Raw genomic sequence first — 26,742 nt, forward strand, 5'->3', positions numbered from 1 at the left:
TAATTTATTGCTTCTCTTCAGTACCCTATTTTTCTACATATTTGCTAGTTAGTATTTTTTGTTCTCAAAAACATTCAAAAAGTTATAGAAACTATTTCACATTCCTAGAAGGTACTGGCAGACAGCTTAATTTTCTTGTATTTCCTTACATTTTTTGTCTTTATAATATATTTTAAGAATAAATTTGGATAACTTCAGCAGTCTCATTAAACATGTGACCAAAATATTCAGGAAAAAAGTAATCTTACATGTTTTGCGCATGGACATTTATATGTTAGTTTCAAACCTGGAAAACGTATTCTGATTCAATGCCGCTGTGTGAATTTAAGTAGAGAGTTTTATAATGTCAATATTTGTTGTTTATTTAAATATATCAGTATTTTACAAATATGTGTTATATAGTAGTAGCCCTATAGTATGGTGAAAAAGTATATAGTAGATTAATCGCTGCCATGTATTCTATATTAGATTTTAAATTACGTGTGATTGTATATACTTTGTGTGTGTGTGTGTGCGCGCGTGTGTGCTTACATACTGCTTACATACATATATATATTAAAAATTATGCAATAGTTGGTACTGTCGCATGCACTGAAGGAACAAAGAACTTTTAACCACAAACTAAGCTTTTTAGCAGTAGATAAATATGAATATAGTATATATAAGTACAGTATATATAAAATAACTTTCTAATGAGTTAGTTGTTACCTTCATCCTCTTCAGTCCTAAAAGGCTCTCAGAGATGACAATGCCATACATGTTTATTATCCAGAAAAAATCCCCACCAGAAATTGTCTAAATGACTTCAATAGATAAAGGTTATCCTTTGGGAAGGCAGAAATGAGATTGATTTACTATGTCCTTTCATTACTTTACAACAATTTAAAAGAGAGCACTTTTCTTGTGGCAGGTTCTGAATGCATTTAGTTTAAAGCAGCCCATGATGAATGAAAAGGAAAATCAAGGGGTACATGAAATAAAGGCAATCAATCATTTTATATTAGCTGAGAGAAATTCTAAAGTAGAAAGCCAGTGGTTTTAGTTCCAGAGAGACATTTTTAAACATTCACTGTACCCTTTAATACACATTGACCTCTTAAGAATAAATATTGTCACAGGTAGGTTCTTTTATTTTGTTGGAGGGATTTATTCTCTCAAGTTATGAGAAATATTGATGTGCATTATTGAGTGCTTTTTTTGTTGTTGTTTAAAAAGAACTGCAGTGTATCCTATATAACTTATAGTAACAACCGTAAATTTAAGCTGTGTGTTATTTTGTGACTCTCTCCTATAAATAGACTTTCAATAAAATAAAATGACAGTTCAGTCAAACTTCCAGTAAAACAATTTATAGCACAAAATTGCTGGAATACTTGAATTTAGATGGGAAATATTAAATATAACTTGGAAATATTGTGTGTTTGTGTGTCTAGCACCTTTGGGAGCAATACATTTACATTTATTGATCTGAATAGTGAGAAAAATATGCCATTAAACATGTTACTTAGCATGCTACATTGATAGGCAAAGTTTTGAAGAATTATAAATCTATGCAGTATACTTTTGTTGTGATCTTTGGTTGGTGCTGCTTGCCAATTGCCTTGAAATGACAGGTATTTCAAAATTGAACATCAACAATAACATAACAAATTTCTTACTTTAACTGCAACTAGAAAGTCATCTACATAATTAGATCTGCATTAGAAAGGTGCTTATAAAACATCTTAATGTTTTATTGTAAAAAGCAGTCCTTCCCCAGGCCCCCAAAATATCAGTTATAAATTGTTAATGACTACTTGGTTAGAATGCAGAAGATTTCCTTAATTCATTAATCAGCATGCAAAAGTTGTTAACTATTAGTAACAGACTCATATTTCCAGGGATGTTGCTTAATCAAATGTCTCCTATTTAATCATAGTTAAAATTTTATCTTAGAGGTAGAATTTTAGTAAGGGCTTTGTTCTTAGAAGTTGGTGAGGTTACTTTATGAACTAATGAATTCTACTTTGGCACACTGAACTATCTATGCTAAGAAATGTCTTTATTGACATAGGAGTTTTTGCATAAAAGGAAGGTTGGGTAATCTTCACAGCAGTATGTCAGCACCTCTCTCTTTCTCTCTCTCCCCACTCCCCCTCCCTCTCCAGCTAATATACACATTGCTTATATTTGAGTTGTAGCAAATGGTTTTGAAGTCTAGACTCACAGAAAAAGTGAAAAATTAGATTAACTGAGTCAAATTCAGCTGTGGTACAAGCAGACTCAACTCCTCTGAGCTCCGTGGTATTGTGCCATTTGAATCCTCGTTCTTGGGAGTGTATAGTCATAACACAGCAATCATTAGTAAAAGAGTTCAGTTGCAAAACTCCATGTTAATGGACAATAGGGCAGACTTCTGATGGATGGATGGATGGTGGCATTTCCTTAGTCTCATTCAGTTTATATCACTGTGAATTCACAAAATTCAAACTTTATATCCTGGAAAGTTTGGGATTCTTAGTCTGATCAAAATTACTTCTGAATTTAAAGTTGTTACGCTGCCAGAAACACCAATCCTGGATTTTGCCTATTTAAAAAAAGAAAAGAAAAGATTTATCTTCGTGTTCATAGCACATAAGGGTAATGGCATCACAATTGGCAAGCTTCCTATTGAAACTGAATAAATCAATCAAAAGAGTACTTGCTCTTGGCCATGATATTGCTATCCATAATTATTTAACTTTTAAAACATCTTTGTGCTTCTAGAAGGAGCTGTCTAGGAGGATATTTTCTTCCTTTCATTAAGAAAGCAGGCAGGCAAAGACAAATGGCTTTAGTGAGGAAGTTAGCAGCCTGTGATACCAGTAACCTTTAAAACTTTACTTTTTCATATATGCTGACTAATATTGGACCAATAACTGAGCTGCTAAACTCCTCAGATCCTTGCATTACCTAATACAGCTGCATGGATTTCACTAGCACTTGGGCTTTAAGGGTATAGTATACATTATGCATGATTTTCACACAGCTTTGACATTTATTAAGGGGTCATGTTACCATTTATACTATAATAAGAAATATTTTAGACATCATAAATGTATTTTAAAACTAGAAAACTGTTACCAGCTTTTGTTCTTATTTAATTGTTTCCTCCACACAAGACTACTCTTTTCAAGGAGTTTCTCCAGTAGGAAGTTGTTCTTTCCATATGCATCCTTTAGTTGTTGCATTATGCTGTTCAGGATGGAAGCCCCTTCATACCACATATCACTGAAATTGTAAACTGAAATGACCACTGAAAACAGTGTTTGGTTTTTAAAATGTTTTTGATGCACATCGCTTTTGCTTCAGGCTAAAGACTGAAAGAAGAACACAAGTGAACTCTTAAACAGAACTTCTCAGTAAAGTCAGGAAACAGGTTATCAACACTTAAGCTGTTCTTATTGTTTCTCTTATCATAATTGACAGTTTGACGTAAAACTTGATCACATGACTGCCAGGGAGGTATGTAAATGGATAAGAGGTCACCTTTCGCATATGCTTGCTGGAAAGGAAACACATTTAAAGGAAGTTTCAGTCAAAACAATGACAGTATGCAAATATTTAGCTTTATGGACTTTTCTCAAATAACAAAAATCATAGCGTATCCTATCACTTACTCACTCTTCCAAATATATGTTTACTTTTACTGGTGATCAAAGGGGCATGAAATGAAGATTAATGTTAGTCACTTTATTAAAATATAAAGCCTGCTTAAATATTAACCCTTACAGTTATGTAAAGGTTTGAGTGGTGGGATTGTAACTAATGTAAATTAGGATTGTGTGGCTAAAACTCTGTAGGATGATTGTACTCTCCAAGTGTCCAACTTAAACTAAAAAGAGAAAGGAGATTCAAAGTAAACATTCAGGGTCCACATCAGGATTGCCCTGTGGCCCCTTTGCACTGACATAATAGGGCTGAGGAGCAATCACATGCCCCCTTGAGGATTACCCCCAGCACAGGAGGCAGTCTCTACAGACTGTCTGCCCCTTCCCACTCAGTAAGAGTTGGAGTGGAGGTTTATTTCAGGGATAGTAATGGATGCGCCTGCAAAGCACGTTAAGGTTGCCCTACCCTGCTTTGTTTACAGTTGCCCCTCCCCCCAGCCACTTCAGAATTAAGCCCACTGAGAGGCAATTTTTTTCTCCTGAGGATAATTTTCCTTGTCCCTGTTACATGTGGTTCTGTGAGAGAGGAATTTAAAACACTTGATTGTGTGTCACACCAACATATATATATCCCGTATAAGAAATATATTTTAGAGGGGAAAATGTATGTAGAAATGTTTTAGAAAGCTTGTAAAATGTTTGATTGAGACTATTGCTTGAATCCCTTTTCTTCAACACCCAGGTATCTTAGTTACCAAAAGTCCAGCTGAGAGAGAGAGAGCGAGAATTCAAACTAGTGGGTCAGATCCTTGGCTCTGGCTCAGGCTGCTTTGTGCCACCTCAGTGACATAAAGTGGTAGGAGAGGTGTCGTAAAGGAGCAGCCAGATATTCTCCCTGACAGAGGGAAATCCTTGGGTGGCATACAGGCAGCTTTGTGCTACTCACTTCCCCCATCCTCTACACAGAAGGTCTTTCAAGTTGGTGTCCCAGTGTGGAGTAAAGTGCACTGTGCTCTGTTTGATTCCTAGGTAATGCAATGGCATTTGCAGCTTGCATAATTTTAGTGCAGCCCTTAGGTGCTTATAAGTTACGTTGGGGGCTGCTGACCTTTCCCTGGCTCCTGAATGACCTAAATTAACACAGAAAAGTCATAATATTGAACACCAATGTCTCAGGTGCTTCCAAAGCTAGAAGCAAGTGTTATGTGTCCCGTTACAAAGCTGAAAATCTCCCTTTTTCAGGGGTATGAAATTCCCAGGTGAGAGTCTGGGCCGCACCTGTTAGAGGTGTAGCAAAGACCTCTCAGCTCTTGGGGAAGCAAGAGAGCTAAGGGGCTCCTCTGGCTTGCAAAGATGTCCTCAGAGGGCCACTTTACTGCTGTCTTCACATTGTCTGCTCCATGGAAAACTTCTCCCTTCTGGAATTGGGGCTTTTAAGGCCCCTTTATACTACTCCAGTCCATTGACTGGGAGTAAAGATGCCAAACCATTTCTACCCCTGCAGTGCCACAGGATATCAGATTTTAATGTGATATTTCTATGGCTATTATTGACCCTAAACTAAATCTTAGTCATACAAGTTTCTAGGCAGTGAATTTGGAGAGGAAATTCTGCATGAGGAGTAGGAAAGAGGAAGCATTTCGCTGATAGGTTAATTTTGAAAACAAAATGGCAACTGTTTGAAGCTGCTCAGAGGTTTGGAACATTAAACTTAAGCAACATGGAAGTGGTTTAGTAGACAGGTACTGAATTTCTAGGCTCACGATAGAATTATTTATCACATGCGTCTCTAACTTGGCACGTGTATATGTGGTGGGACAGATGAATTTACAATTTACCAATATACCAATTTACATCAATATACCAATTTATACCAGCTTAGGATCTGGACCTATATGTATGTGTATATCCATATGTATGTATGCATGTCCCCCACCCCCATGGTTACAAATTATGAGGGTGTGTGTGCATAATAAATAAAGTGTGTCATTAGCATTTATGAATTAGATTAAAAAAGCTCTTGACGTTTGTGTAATTACACATGTAAGATATTTGTTGTACATATTAAGATCCAGGTGAAAACTGTAGGAGGAAAATGTTTGCTTATGCACAGTAGCTGATTTATTAAACTGTAATGTACCAGCCATTTATTGTTTTTCCTCAAATACCAAAAGCAGTTAGATTATATTACAAACTAATTGTTTGCCAGATTTTTTAGTTAGACAAATTCATAAAATCATTCAGCAGCAAGAAGTTCTGGTTTTGGCATTCTTATGGCTTATAACTAGCCAAAGAGTTTTGTTGGGTTAGTTTGGTTTAAATTTTGTAAAAAAAGGAAAAAATAGTTTTCATTTTTAAAACTTTAGACATCATGTTTCAGCTGAAAATGAAGTTTTATAACCAAGTTGTAAGCCTTTAAAATATGCCTTTATAATGAAAATGCTGACAGATTCTTAAGTATTGTAGCACAAATATAACCATTATACTACTGGCTAGAGTGTTTGAACAGATATATTTTATTATATCTTCAAAATAAAAATAGTGCTTATGAAACAGTTTCATACAGTGACTACGACAAAATGCACACACATACCCCTTTCTTTGAGCATATTTAATATATTCTTTACAGTTACACTCTAGCGAACTTTTTGGACTGAATGTTTCCTTTTCTGGTTAATTTAATGTAGTTTAGTCATGCTTATAATAGCCTTTGGAAGGTCTCTTAGAGTTCTTTAGATAACAAACAAGAAACAAACCTTATGAAAACAGACTAGCATTTTCATTTCTTAAACCTCAGCTGCAGGAAACTTATGAGTATAACAGTCAAGACTGCAATATGGTCTTGTCTTTAACATATGTATTTATCAGGAAAGGACTGTAGTTAATTGTGCTACTGTGTAAATCATTTCCTTTAGTTTGTTTGCCGTAGTGTTTAAAGACACTTAAAACTTGCATGGAGAAAGCAAGATGCATTTTATGCAATTAATCTTAGTGATCAAGTTATCTTTAATTCAAAGTGTTGTATCATGCAAGATGTGCAGTAATGTATTTATAACATTGCTATGCAGAGGTTAAAAACTATGCTTTTTGTAGGTTTTCGTCTCAAGCCACATAAGTTTACTTTCTTAAACATAAAAATAAGCAGTATATCTTTTCAATAAATCTGCTAGCACTGTAGGGCAGCTGTTAAACAAACAGAGCTGTATAGGGTTACATGAACAATCTGTGAAGGGCAGAACTGATGATTTGGGGATCTGGGAAGAATTTGTTTCAGCTTACATTTAGTGCATTCCTCACTATATTTAAATGTAATAAAGTATTTTAAATGCTATTATTGTGAGTCTGGAACAAGATTAGATTATTTTATCACCTCTTGCTAAGTAATATCACTTTCAGTAACACTAAATTAATAAACCTCTATTACAAAATACGTTTACCCTTCTGAAACAGTAAGATAAAGGCATATAGTTTGTGTAATTTGGGGACCTTTTCTATAAATTGCATGTCGTCTATGATTCACCAAATGCATGCTTCAAGATATTGATTATTTTTGATCTTTATCTAGTACAGATTACTTAGTACATTGCATATAAAACACAGCATTTTGATTTTCTTTCTTAAAATATTTCACTATTGAACATTAACATTTTCTTTTATTCCAGCTCAGTTTGTAATCTAATAATGGCTAATTGTTATGTGCTAAACACTAGTTATTCTTTTATGCTTTATTAATAGAGGAGCGTATTAAAATAGCATTTTCTTAAAATTTAAAAAAGATAGGAATTTAATTTTCAGTGTAATGGGGTTTTTGTTGGTTTTGGGGGGTTTTGTTTGTTTTTAAGTTACTTTTTTGGGAAAGTAAGGTTTGTGCCATGTACAGTACTAGTTTGCATGTATTCATTTAAATACTAAAAACTGTAGTACTGCTCGATCCATATCTGACTGCTAGGTTTCAATTGACAGCTGAGGATTTGTGACTGGACCATGAATCAAAACGGCAGGCATTTATACCCCAGTGCCAGTGAGGATACATTGGGAATTACTTGGCAAAGGTAACATTTTAATTATTTCCAATGCTACACTACATCTAAAAAAGTTACATTGAGCTGCAGTATCTGTTTTTAGCAGGCCTCCAAGAAGGAATATATGTCAAAATTTAACCAAAACATATATGTATAACATTTCTTTAATACACATTTACATTATCTTTAATGTAAATTGAATCGTTAGAATATACTATAGTTTAGTACCTGGGATGCCAAATGTTTGCTGTCAAGTGCAAGGCGTTTGTAATTTGAAAGGACTGCAGATTTTAGGACTTAAAAAATCGAATCATAATTTAAAGAACTAAAGTGCCATAATATATTTTGGGGTTTACAGATTAATATGCAAAAGATGGTGGGATTAAAAACAATAGGTGACTAGTATAGCAGTTCTCTGATGCGGGTGCTATTTTAGGAATGAATAATCATACTCATAGAAGACATTCTGAATAACAAGTTCAGGACAATTGGTATAGATTTAGGTCACTAACATGTTTACGAAGCATGTCCTTTATAAACTAAAATGCAAAACAATTAGAATTCATTATTCATGAAAAGCAGTTATTTTCTTTGCATGCTAGAGAAACGTTAGCTATTGGTACAAAATCAACCTCACATATATTATATATTAAATTATACATATATTATATGTATAACTGGTTATGGTAGTAGTAGAGGTGTGTGTGTGTATTTTAAAAATAGATGAAAGATAATAAGCAATGTCAGTCTTTCAGTTCTTTCATATGCAGAATTCCCTTTGATTTACCTCAATGGGGGGAAGTTATACATATGAGGAAAAGCCTGCAGATATGGGCCCTAATAGGTGAAGCAATCTCTCCCCTCCACTTAAAATAATTTTATATACCTCTTGGAGATATGTGTGTACAAATATGACAATGTAACATTGCTATCACTTCCAAATAATTCATGTACATATCTGTGTGAGTATGTTTGGATATGTAAAATCTTACTGTGCAGTATCCTAGATGACATACTGTGTTTTACTGTTGATGCTAAAAGTTTTTTTAGTATCAGTTTGGAAATGTGATATATGAAATAGAAAGTTGGATGCTGTGTATGAATCCAAAGTTTAAACTATTAAACTAGTATTGTTGTACCAATATTACACAACAAATGATCTGCCGGCAGTTTCTTGCGTGATTGCATGTATTTTCTGTACTTTTTTCCTAATAATTTTGGAGTCTGGTAGAATTCTGAAATTGTGTTGAAGGAGCAAGGTGGCCAAAAAAAAACAGTTTTTCACGTCAAAAATCAAATAGTAAAGTGAATGGAAAGTTAACCTAGTGGGTTCACCTTAACACCTCGAGGGCTGATTCACATTATAAATCCCCATCATGTGATAATTGGTAGTTTTTATCAGTATTATCAGACTGAGCTAGTGTAGCACAGAGTGTAACTTATTCTCCCCCCAGCAGTATGTAGCTTTCTCACAACATTAATAGGAGACTGTAGATTGGACAAGAACTCACAGTTTGTGAGCTAGTGATTGGTGGACCTGATCCTCAGATAGTGTTAATCAATGTAATAATATTGACTTGATTGGAGGTAGACAAGCTGAGGATCTGGCCCAGTGTATTGTGGACTTCAGTTGTCATGCCTACCACATGGGCTCCTTTGCTGTAAGTTGCTAAAAGAGAGGAGAGGGAAAAAAGACGTAATCACATATAGATGAGGGTTATTTTTAAAATGTAGCCTTTGGGATACAGATACTCTTTTCAAACATCTGTGGAAAAGAAGACATCAAAGCATAAATGGGAGATAGTATAACAAGTGGGCAGTTTTCTTGATGAAGTCTTTATATCATTACAAGAAAGAAACCTTTGAGCAATAAATCCTTTTTGAACGTTTGGTAAAGCAATATTTTCTTGTTAAAAAAGAAAATGGAAAAGTTTTCTCCCACAGACTTATTTGATGGGTATTTCCTCCAAATCTGCAATACTCGTTTGGATAATAAATAGAGTGACTTTTTATAGAAGGGTTTCATGATTATTTTAAGTTGCAACAACTAATATGTCGTGGTGCACTGATTTTTGAGAAGTCTTGTTGAGTACTTATACTCACTGAGGTCAAAGAGTTGGTAGTGCCTGAAAATGAGCTTTTCTGTATGTGCATAGATCAGATGATAAAAGTGACCAAACTGAAAGTTTTCTCCATGCTGCACTATCAGTGACCTCCCCCATCCCCAACTTGGGTAGGACCACCCTCTGAGAGGGTGAGAGGTGACATGGTCCCTATGCTTGTTCTTTTTGTATACTTCATCTTATCATTGGCTGCCAGTCATGCCAAACAGAGCTAAATGATCTATGGATTTTAAAACTAACTGATAATTTTTTTCTAGTAAAATTACAAGCCTGATATAATTTCTGGAGGAATAGTAATATATATTTTTCAAAAACGTTAACTTCTAAAATCACTAGAGAAAGACAACGTGAGTTATACAAAATTAGAAACAAGTCATCAGTGCGCTTATTTTAAAAAAAGCAGAGTAGTTATGTGTATGGATAATTATACAAACTTAGATGTATCCTTCAGTTGGTTAAAATAAACATATTGGTGTCAGTGAAGGAGAAGCTTATATAAAACATCCGTTCAACACCCTCAACAGTAAACAAAAACAGGTTTTTAATATAATTGTTTAAAGTAATTTTATTTTGCTCCTGGTACCATGATTGCCTAGAATTGACAACATTTTTATTATCTATTTATTGTCTATATGATGTATTTGTTGCCCTGAGCATTAGGACCTTGGTTCAGAAAATCATTTAAGCACATGCTTAAAATTAAGTATATGAGTAATCCCATTTATATAATGCTTAAAATTAAGCACATGCGTAAGTGCTTCACTGAAGCAGGACCCTATACTTCATGCTTTTTTCTGTACAGATGAAGATAATATTTAGAACTTACCTAAACAAAGGTCACTCAGATCATTGCTGAGGTAACTGTAAATAGTTAGAATCAAGTTGGAAAATAAAGTTTCAATAAGTGCACAGTAAACAAAAATGTATGCAAGTAAAACAACCATGCGTGAGTGAGAGAAGGACTCAGTGAAACGTATGGGCTGGGTGCCTGGTCCAGTAACCATTATTTACCCATAAGGTTAGTCACATTGACTCCAGCATGATTAACAAAAGGATGCAGGATTGGGCCTTTGAATACGAGATTTGAATATTTCCCAGCAAGCCTTTCACAAACTGTAAACAAACCACTAGTGGTAAAATGTAAATTTTGTCACACACATTGTTAATTTTCCTATTATTCTCAACTACTATAATTTATATTTAAAAAAAACTGCTGCTCTTAAGAGTTAACTGTTACTTTAACATTACATTTACACTACCCAGGCAAATGCACTAGGCTAGCATTTCCTGCCTTCAGTTTGTTATCTTGACACATAAGTACAGTACAACAGCTGGTTTGTTCCTGGAGCTCCTAAGGGGAGTTTTATTCTCCGAGTGCTGAATTTCCTTTTCAGCTTTAGCTGTAGGAGTGTTCAAAATGTTCAGTTTTTTAAGCAGCACTCTTTGCCCCTGGCACTACTCTGGGGCTGTGATAATAATGCAGATAAGGCAGTTGAATGGAATAATCTCCAGTTCGTGGGGGAGTGGGAGGGGAAGTGGAAATTGCTTAGAATCTTTTCCATACCACAGTACTCGTGTCTGTTAGAATCTAGTGAACATACAAAGACACTAACAACTGAATTATCACTAAGTGTTTCTGTAGTTATCTGTTGTATTAAAAAAAAAAGTTAACACATCTGGACAATACACACACCTGTTAGATCAAGGATTTTTTTATTTTATTTCCACAGTTCATATTTGATTGAGATAAAAGTACAAACTCAATTTTTGAAACTAAGAACAAAGAAGTGAAAATCTTCTGCTGATAAAAGTATTCACAGCAGACAAATGCAAGGATTTCTGGTCTTTATCAATTGACATCGCTATCTCTTATAGTTTCACCCATCTCTGTAATAAAGAAAGATGTGCAGAACATTATGTTTCCTTTCCATCTAGGCAAACATCTTCAGAACACTTCCTAAGAAATTAATTGTATTCCAGCCAGACTTGCATGCTGCCATCCCACAGGAAATGGGTCAGCAATCCATTAAGATGCCATTAGATAATCTAATTTGGAACTTAATCTCTAAATTAACCATGCTCCATACTTGAAGCATACTTGAGAGAAAGAAAAAAAGTTTATGTTTGAATCGATAGGGGAGCCGAAGCGTGAAGAAGGCTGTTTGTTTTTTCTGTAGCTGTGGTCACGTCTCAAGCCGTCTGGTAACCAGGAGAAACCAGACATGATGTAATTCCAGATTGAACTTGAACTTCAGGGACTTAGAATGGGGGAACAATGGACCATAGGAATCAATAATGTCCATTTTCCACATGATTATGTTTGGAGCTTTAAGTTAACCTTCATAGGAGAATCAGCAAGATCTGCAGTGCAACCAAAATGAGGTGATCTAGAGACAAGATGTTGAGTAAAGAAAACAACTTTTCCAGTGATATTTTCTGAGTGGCACTGCAGATTCCAGCAGGATTAGGAAAGTTCCCGCTCTGCAGTAAACCGGTTGCCTGTTCTGAGCTCTCTTTGTTCACTTAGGTAGGACAAACTTAATCTTACGTTTCCTGTCAAATGATTTTTGGCAGCAGTTTTAGGAAAGGAGGAGCATGTTACAGAAAATTCCCAAGTGTAAAATGTACTTTTAACTCCTTGTTGACTCTGGAATTTTACGTCCTAGCCATTTTATCTCAAGTTGTTTCATTTTAAGCAATAAAAGTGCACTTTTTTTTCTGCAAACAAGATGTTTGCTTGCATTTAGTGTTGTGTTTACTAAACAAAGAACTTCTGATTATATTTACCTAAGTGCTAACATAACATTTAATAAATGACTGTTTTAAATTATAAAGTAAGTTGTGGAGAAGAAAAGTATAAAATGCTGCTGTGATTAAGTTTTAAAAAAAGTTATTTCTATTGAAAGTTTTGAAAAAGAGAATTGGTGTCATGTTAGAGAACAGGAATATGTAGTCTGGATACTGAAATGCAGCCCTTTAGTTAACCTTTCCTTTGCTGCATTGCAAACTTTTATTGTTAAGTGGAATTTTCCTGTTTTCTTGTTATTTATTTATTTGGCCTAATATGTCTGGCTGAAATTACAGAATCTGTTTTTCTCAGAAGATTAGCTCACATAAAAGAATCAAATCATCCTGTGCAAAACATTCATGTGTGTTTGGTGAAGGACTCTGTTAGATCTTCTTCATTTGTTTCCTCTACCCATCAGCCCTACTGCAGGGACCCCCAAAACCCATGTATCTTTGTGTCTGCCAGGAACCCTGTGCCTCTGCACTGTCTCTGGGGACTCCCACTACCTCAGCTTCATGGCAGCTAGCTCTCCAGCCAATTGCTGCCCCAGCCATCTGACCCTCCCTCAGCCTAGTCAGGGTACACAGCACAGAATGAGTGTGCACCAAAATCTCAGTCTGAACTAACTGTGCTGAGGACTTTTTGTGGTGTTGATATGAGGATGCATGTCTCCTGACCCCCTTCACCTGTTTTTCACTCTAAACCCACAGAGAAACTTCTTCAGGTTCATGGAGAGGGAAAACAATGCCTCAGAAGCAGAACTCCCTTGCCTCCACTTCCCCTGTGGAATTTTCATCTCCTCCATCTGCTAGATGGAGAGGATGATTTCTGCCCAACTAAAGTATAAAAAGCTTCCTAAGTTAAGCGGAGATATACTTAACATAGCATCTCTTCCAAGGTAGAATTTGGCAGCTGTTTAACTCCACACACTAACTCTGCTCACACACCAGTTTAGGACAGAGAGTGACAGAAAGTACCACACTCAAGGGAGAATTAATAGTGGCAGAAGTAACCAAATTGGAATTTAGCCAGGCCACTGGAGTTAACACCACTACTCCTGCAAAGTGGCATATAATTTTAATGTCCACAAATGATTGGAACTTTAGCTTTATATCTCAACTGAAGGAGAGCATTTTCAAATAACAAGTATCAGAGGGGTAGCCGTGTTAGTCTGGATCTGTAAAAGCAGCAAAGAATTCTGTGGCACCTTATAGACTAACAGATGTTTTGGAGCATGAGCTTTCGTGGGTGAATACCCACTCACCCATGAAAGCTCATGCTCCAAAACGTCTGTTAGTCTATAAGGTGCCACAGGACTCTTTGCTGCTTTTACAGATCCAGACTAACACGGCTACCCCTCTGATACATTTTCAAATAGTACATTGCCCTCTATTGCTGTGCTAGGGCATTGGTTCAATTCTGACTCAGAAGGTAGAGCATAAGCTGCTACATCTTCAACACCACTTCCTTCAGCATAAGGTATTCCTAGCTCTTTTAGCCAAAGTACTGATCTAGCCTGGCCATAATTAGCTTGTGAGAGCTGATGTGATCACAGCAAAAGGTGATAAGGCTGTAACTAGAAATGATATTTTAGGTCAGTGGTCCTGAAACTGTGGGGCATGCCCCCTAGGGCGGCATGAAGGAATGTTTGGGGAGAGGGGCCTGTGGCATCACCCAGCCCAGCTCCAGCCAGGGCCGCAGAACCATTCTGCTCCCAGTCCAGCCCCCCCGCACCAGCCACAGTTCCACTCCACCCTCAGCTGCAGTTCATCTCCTCCCCCAGGCCAGCTCTGTCGTCATTCCCTCTCTAGCCCCAGTTCTGCCCCCAGGTCTGCCTTCACCGCAAGCTCTGCTGCTAAGCCAAATGTGCAGTAATGGAGGTGAGGTGTGGACAGATTCCATTACTGGGAAGGGGGTGTGCGACAGTAATAGTTTAGACACCATTGTTTTAGGTCTGCTTTTTAAGACAGAGGTTTTCCTTTTTTAGATCAGAAAATGTTTGTATCAGAGACTTTTTAAGCTGTTACAACAAAAGTATTAACTGCTGGAGACTTAACTTGATATTGGTGCAAGTCTTGATTACATTTATTCTTCAGTGCAAAGTAATTTGTTTATTACTCTCCTCACATTAATATAACCTCCACAGTGGACTGTATATAAATACTGTGCTGCTTATGGTCAATTCCAGTAATATTTTAATCAGGGATTCTTGAAAGAGCACTTAGTATTTTTAAAAGAAAATCATGGGCAAAATCTTGATTGAATTAACATGTGAAAACTGTAATGGAAAATATTAACCCTTAAGACACTTGTAGTGTTTGTCTTTGCTATTTTATGACATTTGTGAACAAAGAAATGATAACTGCAGAGTCCATCTATTATTAGAAAGTCTAGTTATTATCAGCAAAGACCACTGCTGCTGCTAGTAAAATTATTGTGGAAGGATGATGGTTCACAGAGTTGGTAGTGACACTGGTAGACTCTCCTTACAAAGGTGCTGGTTGGAATCTAGATATGTAACTGAAAGCTATTTTCTGATAGCTGCCTATCCTGTAACCTTGTACCTGAAATGCATATAGAGAAACAAGGTGGGTGAGGTAACATCATTTACTGGATCAACTTCTGTTGGTGAGAAAGACAAGCTTTCCAGCTTACACAGAGCTCTTCTTCAGATCTGGGACATGTACTTAGAATGTCACAGCTAAATACAAGGTGGAACAGATTGTGTAGCATAAGTAATTAACACCATGTTTCAAGGGACCATTCAAGGTGAAGTGGCCCATTCACACCTTTCCATTCATGGGTTGGGGAGTGTTAGTGGGTTATATACTGTTGTAATAAGCCATAAATCCAATATCTCTATTCAGTCCATGATTTTTAGTGTTAAGATATTAATTTAAGCTCCCAGGCTTTTGTCTTTTATCATTTTTCTGTGAGAGTTCATTAGAGAGTGTAGTTATTGGTTTCACTCACATAGTTGTTATTGGGGCACTTAATGCTCTAGCTGAGCTATACCACATGCTATGATATGCATGTGTACAACCCATGGATCTTGGAGGATGTATTGTGGTAGTTGATGATCATCATTGCAGTGGAGATATATCTGCAGGTTTTGCATCTGATATTCTGGCAGTGTCTGGTGCCTCTTTGAGTTGGTGTGTCCTGGTCCATGGGGAGCTTGCTTCTGATGCTGAGTTTGGGGGGCTGTTTGAAGGCCATAGAGTTCTTTCAGGATGTGGTCCCCACTGAGTATGATTTATAGTCATTTGATGAGAACCCATATGAGTTTGTGTGTGTGTGTGGGGGGGGGTAGGTGACAACTAGCTCCGTGCAATCAGAGAGGGCTTTTTTTCTGCATTGAAGCAGGTTCTCTCGGGGTATTTGAGTGGCTTGTTCCATGACATCATCTCCTTCCATGGTGGAGTGTCCTTGTTTAGTGAAAGTGGTTTTAAGTATGTTAAGATGTATACCTGGACTTTTTCCTTTGACCATATTTTGTGGTATCTGAGTGCCCCACTGTAGATAATAGATTTCTTGGTATGCTTGGGATGGTTACTGAATCTATGAAGGTAAGTGTGGCAGTCTGTGGATTTTGGACACCTCGGATAAAAATATCATTGATGTATCTCAAAGAAAGGGGAAAAAAAGGCAGAAGAACTCTTCTAGTTCTCCCCATGTTACTCTGGTATCAGATTCTGTGGTGGGGCAATAGTTCAGTTCCTTGGAGAGTACAGATAATTCAGCTCTGATTAGGGTAGTCTTGACAAATTGATGATGTTGGAGTTTCATATAGGATCCAGATGGTGGGTCTTCTGTTATGGTTTCTCCTGGAGGTGGTGTTCTGTGGGAAGTGGAGTTGTTGTTGTTGGTTCCCCTTTTTATTTTTGTGTTGGAGGGCTGCCATCAGGTTTTTTGAGATGCATTGATGATATTTTCATTCTCTAGACAGACACCTAAACTCACTCATAGATTTCCACCATAACTTCAGCAACCATCACCTATCCATTAAACTCTCTCTACAACACTCCCACACTAGCATCCACCTCCTGGACACCACGATGAGGTTCAACAGTGGAACTCTACAGACAACTATATACAAGAAACCCCTTGAAATATGTGTTAGTTACTTATGCTAAATAATCTGATCCACCTTGTATTTAGCTGTGACACTCAGGGTACTTTTCTCAGACCTTAAGGAAAGTTCTGCATAAGCTAGAAACTTGTCTCTTTCACCAATGGAAGTTGGTCCAATAAAAGATATTACCTCACCACCTTGTCTAGTATCCTGGGACCAACACAGCTACAACAGCACGGCACACAGCAACAACAACATGGAACAAGTTTGTAGCTCATTCTCTTATCTAATGGGCAATTATTCATGTCACAAAACCTACCAGCACAGGCCTCAATTATATCTTTTAGTTAGATTGCATACTATGCAGTGTTCCCTCTAATTTTTCCCATCCATGTGTGGAATGAATTTTATTAGGTGCACCAGTATGGAGGTGATGTGTCACACATAACCTCCTTGGTGAACATCACAAAATTCATGTGGTGGGATGGGGGTGAGGGGTTCAGAGTGGGATGGGGGCCCTCAGGGCTGGGACAGAGGGTTTGGATGTGGGAGGATGAAGGCTCCATCTTGGGGTGAGGGCTCTGAGGTGGGGCTGGGGATGTGGGACTCAGGGCTGGGGCAGAGGGTTGGAGTGAGGGGGTGATGGTTCTGGAGTGGGGCCGGGGATGAGGGGTTCATATTTGGGGCAGAGGGTTGGGTTGTGGGGCGTGATGGGCTCCAGCTGGGAGATGCAGGCTCTGGGGTGGGGCTAGGGATGAGGGGGTTGGGGTGCAGTGGTGCTCCCTGAGTCTACTCTCTCCAGCACTCTCTCTCTCCACAACAGCACCTAGTCTGTGGAGGAGGGGCACCTCTCCCCTGGCCACAGCAGGGCCAGGCTGAGTCAGGGGAGGGGCACCTGTTCCCGGCTGCAGCAGGTCCGGGGCTGGGCAGGGTCAAGGCCAGGAGAGGGATGCCACGGCAGGTCCAGGGCTTGGGGAGACTGATTCCCCCCCGCTACAGCCCTGAGTACCTGCACAGTGCTTAATAGGCAGCTGTGCAGTGCACAGTTTAGAGGGATCTTAGATATTAAGGACAGCATGGAGCTGCTCTGTCCTCAGGGGCGGCTCCAGGCATCAGCACACCAAGCGCGTGCTTGGGGCGGCAAGCCACTGGGGGAGCTCTGCCGGTCACCACGAGGGCGGCAAACAGGCTGTCTTCAGCAGCTTGCCTGCGGAGGGTCTGCTGGTCCCGCGGCTTCGGCGGACCTCCTGCAGGCAAGCCGGCTGAAGGCAGCCTGCCTGCCGTGCTTGAGGCGGCAAAATGCCTAGAGCCGTCCCTGTCTGTCCCAGAGGGAACACCAGCCCGTTTGGGGCTGTAAAGGCAACAGACCTTCTCCTACAACTCTCTGTAGTATGCAGCTCACTACCTTCTTCCCACCAAGCCAACTCATCTGCCTTTTGTGTGATGGGCACAGCTTTGGTGTGCCTTCTCTCTACCCTACTTGGGGAACCCTGTGGAGGAGAGAGGGGCAGTGTCTGTGCTTTCCTGAGATCAGGGATTGCAATTCTGCCTGACAATCTGATCAGATCACACAAGGGCAAGGTGAAGGGAAAGTTATCTATGCTCTTCACACCATTGCTACTCACATAAAGACAAGGCAACATTTGGGACATAATTAGCTCTACTTGGCATTTTTGTTAGGAATCTCTTCAGAAAAGCCAAGGATGCAACAGATGTGGAGAGTAAACTTTCTTACTCTCTCAGAAGTTTCCTTCCAATCATGGAGGGATGATGTCAGGGCATTGCAGAGAACTTCTATCCAGTCTGCTCCAATTCTGTGGATAAATAGAAGATCTTGATCTCCAGAACTGTCTGTTTGGGCACATATCATGAGCACTGAATTGCCATCACTTCTTTCACTCATAGGTGTCTGATCCACCAAATGGCAGTTGAAAATTCAATTACATTTATCATACATTTTATGTAAGAAATGCAAAAGAGTGATGAGGCTTCAAAATCTGAAAGACAGACGCCAGTATCTTGTAGCTTAGAAGAGCCTGAGTGAGTTGTGATTTAGCATTCTGATTAATATGATTTGTATTACCGCTGCACTTGCTGGCTCCAGCCTGGATTGGGGCTTCATGGCGCTAGGCACTATACTTATTTCCTCCATTTCGCTTTCATTCCCTTTCCTTTCCTGCATATATTCTTTTACTTGAAATTGACCATTTATAGGTGGCAGGACAGGTCTGCCCCAGAAATCATCATTATATCAAATTGAATTCTCATAAGTATTGTTTCTTAAATGCACAACTAGTTCTGAAATCTCTAGAAACCATTCATCTGGACGTGCCAGTACTTGGAAGCAGGTTAGATTTCTGGAAAAGACTGTAGGGACCATCCTCCATTGCCAGGGGGAAGAACTAGCCACTACCCAGCAGTTCAGTTTAGATAAAAAATTATCAGACCCCTAAGCTGTGATTCCATTTCTAATCAAAGCACTTGTATACCATTGCACTGGCATGTTTTGCCATTTGTTAAGTTATTTTCACTGTTTTCCCTAAGAGTATGAACTGGATACCAGAACAATCTATATCTTATAACTGTTAACTTAACCTACATACTGGTAGTAAGAGGCTTATAAAACTCATATGGAATCTGCATAGTGTTAACCTCTGAGATTTATTCTTCTCCAAGGATTCATAAACCGTATTGACAAATATATTGCATGCTGCATTTGTGACATGGTCATAATGTAAGAAGGGAGGTTTGAAAGGTTTAAATAAACATCTAAATTAAATTTGTTAGTTATACTGCAACAACAGTTTTATTAGTCACTTACTGCAATTTATTTTTATTGAACATTTTCCAGAAAAATAAAGATCTGTGTCTCCTCTGTATAATACTGGATAAGAAAGCTGCTACAAATAGTAATTTGTTCTTTATCAGCATAAACTGCTGTCTTTCATATATTGTAGTCATTAGGAGGTTGTAAACTTAAAAAAAAAAATTCAGATCAACTTCCAGCCACTAAAGTACACAGTGAATTCTCCAAAAAGATAACCTGTAAGCAGTTTATCTGGACTTCTTTGCAATCCCATGTTGAATCTGCCACAGAATTTACATTCTTTTAGTTACTCTTCTCTTTTAAGTGGCTAAGACCGTAAATCCTGAGCAGTCTCTCTTTTAGAATGTTTTTATTATTTTATTGCAATTTTTTATTATTACAGTTTCCCATACACAAATCAGCATAGAATCATTTTGATTATTTTTACTAGCTGTCACCTCATCATGCATTTTTAACATTGCTCACATTAAAATGGGATAATGAACAAAAATACATTGTTGGACACAAATAGTGAAGAAAGATGAAGAGAGAGAGGTTGAAACAATTAAGCCTCTTATGTGAGATCTTGGTACTGAATATTTTTTTGGAACCATAATCTTTTCATCAGATCATATTGGGCAAATCTTTCATGTATAAATGGATTTAACTCTTTGTGCATGTTTTAAGATTTATTGCATAACTATCTCTATTTTTGAATATCAAGGAGAATAAAAATTCTTTCTTAGGCAAACAACAAAACATTGAGTTCACCAAAGTTCACAGAAATCTTTTTGAGGAAATAGGAAATTTAAGATGATCATAAAGTTTTACTAGATTTGCAAGATCTAAAAATTCGTGAAAAATAGCAGCACTTGTGGGCAGCTTTCTGGTGGGATACACGTTCGCATTCAAGGATTTGTATATTTTGAAAAAGCTGCTGGGTGGTATTGTTTCTATAGACATTATTACATTATCTCAGTGTGATCATGATCCATATAATTAACTGAGGCAGACCAATCTTGCTCCGATGGGAGTTTTACCACTGATTTCAAAGAGAGCAGGATTTTGAATTTAAGTCAAAATTTTCAAACTTGGGTGTGTAAAGTTAGACATCTAAATACATGTGGTCTGATTTTTCAGAGGTGCTGAGCACATGTAGCTCACATCAAAGTCACAGTTTAGAAATTTTGGCTTTAGTTTCTATATTACACAGAAGTATACTTCCAAATGAACGGGTGAAAGAGATGAAGAAGAAAACAATATGTGACTAAAGGGAAAAGGCCACGTTTCCCCCATAGTATTATTTAACTGAGGAACATGTTCAATAGACTTTTTTAAAAAATTATATTTTTCTATATTTGCATAGCAAGAAAAGATTGCACAAATGGCCAAAAATAATCGTAATTATTATTTATACATTTTAAGATTGATAAAGTGGGTCTGTTTTCCCCTTAATGCGTACTCCTAACTCACATTTGCACTAACCAAGCATGTGCATGTATTTGGGAAGACAGGATCATGAAAGGATGATCAAAGAAATGGGAGGAAGAAATAGCCATAGCTTCCCTCATCAAAAAATATAATATGGGTATCAGATTTCAAAGTAAAGCATATGCGAATGTTTTGCACAAAAAGTACATATCAGATACAAGTGTGCGTTCACAGTTTAGACTTGTGTGCACTTGGATAGACAGGTGTCAAATGGCTCCATGAGTATGCAAATATCTAGTGTGCACACACCCACTGGGTATTTGAGAACATTTGGTGCAATAAAATAGGTATAAATTAATTGCCTGCACAGGTGTGCATGCCTCATTTTGACAATCTGACCCTGAATGTATGTTTCCATTTGATATAATGGCCTCTTATGCTTATGTTTGGTGAAAAATATATGGCCAGACTTTCCAAAGAGCTCATTATTTATCAGCTCCTGTTAGGTACCTACATAAAAGGCTGGATCTTCAAAGAGCTCAGGTCTTTGAAAAGAACTTTTTGGAAAATCTGGCCCCAGTTGTCAGCACTGTACACTTTTGGAAATCTGACCTGGAATGAATAATCTTGTAAATACTTTGCCACTGGGTGTAATGCTTATTACTGATAGTTGCTACTTGGTAAAAAATTGCAAATTAATGGGACTTAGATTCCTTAGTGACACAGGTGCTATTGACTATGGGATGTAGGTTTCTAGTCACTAAGATACTTTTGAAAATGTTGCTGTACTGTGACTTCAGTGGACCTACTTTCGGTCGTAATTTCTACATATGACAGTAAGTATTTGTATATTGGGCCCTAAGTTATCTGGTGTTCCTTAGCTATTGCCATGGGACTGTAATAAGGAATGCACCCTGCTTTTGAAAGTATCTTAAAAAAAAAGTATGTTTTCATGCATTATAGCTAAAAACATTTCTTCTTCATCAGAGTCTGCTCCATTTTGGACTCATGCACCTAACAGGAACATAATATAATGGAGAAAGGGGTTGAATTGTTAGATAGAGGGGACAGAGGATTTATTAAATCACAGAAGAGATTTATATTATACATTAAATGTGTATTTTTTGTTCTGGCAATAAGCAATATAACAGGGATACTATAATAGATTGACTAGTTCTTAAAATCAGAGCAGCAGTTTCATATGAGTTCTCATAATGTAGTTTTTTGTACCTGCTCCATAAACTTGCCTCTTTAACTTGTCTGGGGCTCTCATGGAACAAGCAGGCTATTTAGTGTATGATTACAATAATTCATATTAACACATTTACTTTTGTCTTTCAGTTGAGTTTGCAAAGGAAATCATACACACTTGAAGTTCAAGTGGCATTCAAAAATTTACCATCTTAAATTTATCTTAAATAGTATTATTTATAATGAATACTAATCTGAGTCTTAATCACATTTATTATGTTCTTATTGTTGCAACATTCTTAATCTTTATTTTGTTCTTTCTCTCTCTCAACAGTCCTGGTACCTGGGCTAGCTTGGTCCCTTTTCAAGTATCAAACAGGACACCAATCCTGCCGACAAATGTCCAAAATTATGGTTTGAATATAATTGGAGAGCCTTTCCTTCAAGCAGAAACAAGCAACTGAGGGAAAATGAAACAAAACAAAAATTTAAAAGAAAAAAAGAAAGGAAGACAGGACAAAAATGAAACTGAAGAAAGAAGAAAAATAGACCAGCAATTGCAGCATTTACAATCACTAATTCCCTTAAGGTTGAAACTGTAATGACATAAAAAGGGTCGATGATATTTCACTGATGGGTAGAATGCAGCCTCTGCTAAGTAGCCTTTGTTATATGAAGTCCGCTGGGAAATAGATGTTCTGTCTCTGACAATATATTTTAACTGACTTTCTAGATGCCTTAATATTTGCATGATAAGCTAGTTTTATTGGGTTAGTATTCTTGTTGTTTACGCATGGGATCACTATTCCTAGTTATCTCACAAAACAAAGGCTAGGCGGCAGCAACAGAGCTGCAAGAGGACGAGGGCTGTGAGACGGCCATTTTCTCAACACTCTGATTTCTAAAAGTTAAAAAAAAAAAAAAACTCTGTAGCCTTTAGTTATCAGTACAGGTTTATTAAACTTTGGCCCTTAACCCAACCTTTTCTAGCGTGTTACCTAGTTTGGAATTTTTAAAGTCAGTATGAACACAGGCTCTCTGGAAGAAATGCCTCTCTGTAGGTAAAAGAGTTATCTCCTCTTGCAACAGTAAAAAATAATTTACCTTTTTACCCACTAAAGAAATACTTACAGAGGCAAGTGCAATTTAAAAATTATATCTAAAGGGGAACATCATTATAAGTCCTTCAGCCCTTGGACTCTAAATTGAGGGGATTAAAAAAAAAGAATTTAAAATTTCTTTGCGCAAATTTATTTTCCCCTCAGTTTTGAGGGCATTAAATCAAGACAAATCATGTCATTGAGAAGAAGAAATTAATGGAAACACAGCACTTACGTTGGTTTAGCTGCTGCCTCCATAGAGGGGTAGGATTTATTTATTTAAAGTTACTGGTTGCATCAATAACCCATAGGGTGTATGTAAAGTTCTATAATTCTGCATCATAGAGACGAAGAAAAAAGGCAAATCCATGTCACAAAGGCAAAGCTTACAGTTTACAGACTGGGAATAGCAGGGTGGGGGGGTAAAATATATTTAAACATGCACTCTTACAAAAAAATAAGTCTAATCACAGGGTGCTGAAAACTTGCATGGTGCTTTCAGAAATTAGCCTTGTTCAACACATTTCTCATATTGACAGAACAGTAACGTGCATGGGCAGACACATTTTGCCTCTATGTCTCTTAAAACTAATTAATTGATTAAAAATACTCGTTCCAGTAATCCTAATTTGCACGAAGTTATAATGTCCACATTACGTGCCTTGCCTTGAAATCTTAAAAAAAAAAAAAAAAAATGACATCACTCTACTTGTTTTGCTGCATTTATTATTTTAAATCTTTACCATTTTTATGACAAATATTTTGTACTCCAGATGGGGGGGAAAAGTGTGACATCATGGATTTTTTAGACAGTTATACCTTTATCTCACATTTATAAAGCATATCATGGCTGTGTATAGTTGCCGCTTAAAAATTGTAATCGACCAGCAATATTTTCAGTATTTTGGTGTTTTTTCTATTAACCTTTCATGTTTTTCATCTTCCAATTAATATGGGGGGGGTCAAATTTATACGAATTATGCAATACCAAGTTTTGCCTATGTAGGTAGTGCTTTTAGCTGTATTGGTTATTATAGGTAAGTACACAGATTTAAAAGAGAAAAAAAAAAGAATAATGTATGCTTTTTTTTGTTTATTTTAATTGACCAAAGTGGGTACTGCTATTTTTGCAGTGTGATGAGGTCCTTTTGTGTACTGAGAGATGGACAGGGGATTTTTTTTATACATATATATATATACATATATATATATTCTGGGGAGGGTGGGGAGGATTTTTAACACTTTACAGTGTAGCTGTGAAGCAGTGCACCCTTAGCCAGGCAAGGGCTGCAAAGCGACTGTTCTGCCTACTGTGACAAAGTTTAAAATAGGTTCCCTCTTTTTAACTTCCCACCTGGGGTGCAAGCTGAACTCATTTCTGGATTTAAAAAAAAAAAAAAAAAAAAGGATTCTGTTGGAGGCAGACTTGACTTGAGGAAATTGTTCTACTTTTTTATTTCGAGAGGTCAAGACCCACAGTGAGACTGAGTCTCTTTCATTTATGGCAAAGATATGGTATCCGAAAATGTACACTTTTAGAGGGTGTTTTTAGCTAGAATGACATGGAAACACACTGTCTTCTATGAGATGCATGTACTGAGCCACATTCTTTGTTGGTGTAACTCATTTGATTTCAGTTGACTCCAAAGGAGTTACACCAGCAAAGAATTTGGAGCACTATATTTAAATGACTGGTGAATACTCATTTTCCCTATGTCAAAGAGGTGGGGTCTTTTTTAGTTTATTAACACACAACATCTGAATTACAGGCATCTACATTAGCAAACAGATGCGACAGGTTTAGAATTTCTTCACATACAAAAGGTCAGATGGAAAGCTGCAGTTCTGTACTGTAACTTGAATGGAATTAGAATACAATGTAAGGAAAAGTTTATTTCAAGTAAAGTAAAATCTTACAGACTCGTGGGCCTAATGCTGCAAACCTTATGTACATAAGGACTCCACTTTACAGCTCAACTTTCCTATCAGTGCACACCCTTTTATTAGGGTGTAAATGCAGGGGAGAATAGACTGCTGAGTATTGAGCCCCCTGTGGGATAACTGAGCCCATAAAGGCTGCTTCTATTCTAGCTTTGTCTTGAAATTTCCAATTATTGATCTACCCCACTGGGATGCAGTTCTAAAAATGGTAGCACAGCTGAGCAGTCTAGTGGCTACTAGGTGCTGGCATTTTTACTACTGTGTCATCCAGCCCTGCTCAGAGCAAGTCCTGATGACAATACAGCTAAAAACAGTGGCAGCTGCCAGCACCGTGTCTCCACTAGTGCTCCCATCATCATGGCTATCTCCATTGGAGCTGTATCAGTGGGACGTGTTATGAGAAAGCTGTGTAGGCAACAGAGAGAGAAAATAGAAAATAAAAAAACCTCAAGATTTATATTTAGCTAAATTAAAAAAAAGAAACCAGCTTTATGTTGCTCTTTTTCTGAGCCCCATAGTAAGTGAATTTATTCACTAAATAAGCGGCTGTTAAGACTAACTGAAACGTAGTAACAACCTTGAGGATCTGTTAGGCTGTGGCCTGATAAAATAAGCTACATATTGTTCTCTCAGCACATCACGTAATAATGAACAGTTATGAAACATGGTTATGTGCTGGAGAACTGCATTTGATTATCCCATACAATAAGATGTCCCTTTAAACTTTGACTAGCACAACAGGATGAAACCAAGGCAAGTCCAGACAATAAAGTGCAATAATTTAAATGATGCTTATCCTTGTAGATGGCGGATGCTCTTAACTAAACTTTTCATGTATCTTTGACCTATGGTGTGAACAAATCAAGCTTACAAACACAGACTTTTTTTTTTAGTCAAATTCGCTCTGTGTGAATGAATTTTCCTCAGTGGAATGTTAAGTGACTCTGTGGGTTTTTCTGCCTACCTCTTTAATATAAAGGCCTGTTTTGAATAAAAGAAACCCAAACTTCCTTTTCTTTTCTTTTTTTTTTTCTTTTTTCTTTTTTTTCTAAATTCAAGAGTCAAAAGATTAAGAAAATATTGAGGACTCAAATCCGGTCTCTAGCCTCCTCCTTCACCAGGAAGTGTATTCTGACTAAATCAAGCCACCCCGTTCTATGTGCACTGTTCTGCCTTTAGTAAGTTGCTTTGCAGCCCTAACCTTATGGCTGTGCCACTGAAGTGTGTTTCCCCTGGAGTGACATGAACGTTTGAGGCTTGACTAAGGGAAAAAAGAAAAGGCAGTGAAGGAGACTGTACATAAAGACATGGCAAAAATATTAATTATAGCAATATAGTTGTGGGGTGATGTTCAGGTGGGCAGCTCCATTGAAAATATGTGAATGAATCTGTGAAGCTGCAAGTAGCGAGAAGAACGGAGGATCTTCTTAATGAACCACCTACCTTATAGACAGTAATTTGTACACTGTATAGTTTTGTTAAGAATTTTTTTTAATTAAAGTACCCTTGTTTGTAAAGCTAACTTTTTAACAGTTATAATGGAAATATATGACATTTCCATTTTTAAAGTAAACAAGAATATTCCTTGTTTGGAAACTGGACTTGGGTTAAAACTCTCCAGTTTCTTAATTTATGT

At 37.3% G+C, this 26,742-nt stretch overlaps 1 protein-coding gene across 7 annotated transcripts in view; it reads left to right on the forward strand.

Annotated features, from left to right (window-relative positions):
• Window positions 1-26,742, forward strand: part of NFIB (nuclear factor I B) — a 223,138-nt gene that overhangs the window by 194,108 nt on the left and 2,288 nt on the right. For 4 of the 7 annotated variants that reach the window (XM_050943120.1, XM_050943119.1, XM_050943121.1 and 1 more), the window contains exons 11-12: window positions 7,593-7,681; window positions 22,400-26,742. The exon at window positions 22,400-26,742 is cut by the window's right edge and continues 2,288 nt beyond it. In XM_050943120.1, coding sequence (XP_050799077.1) covers window positions 7,593-7,681; window positions 22,400-22,529 — 219 coding nt within the window. In that variant the 3' untranslated portion in view covers window positions 22,530-26,742. The remainder of the gene's footprint in view (window positions 1-7,592; window positions 7,682-22,399) is intronic. The other 3 variants (XM_050943123.1, XM_050943125.1, XM_050943124.1) reach the window with 1 other exon arrangement.

The sequence above is a fragment of the Gopherus flavomarginatus genome, chromosome 3, assembly GCF_025201925.1.
Source record: "Gopherus flavomarginatus isolate rGopFla2 chromosome 3, rGopFla2.mat.asm, whole genome shotgun sequence".
Lineage (NCBI taxonomy): Eukaryota > Metazoa > Chordata > Testudines > Testudinidae > Gopherus > Gopherus flavomarginatus.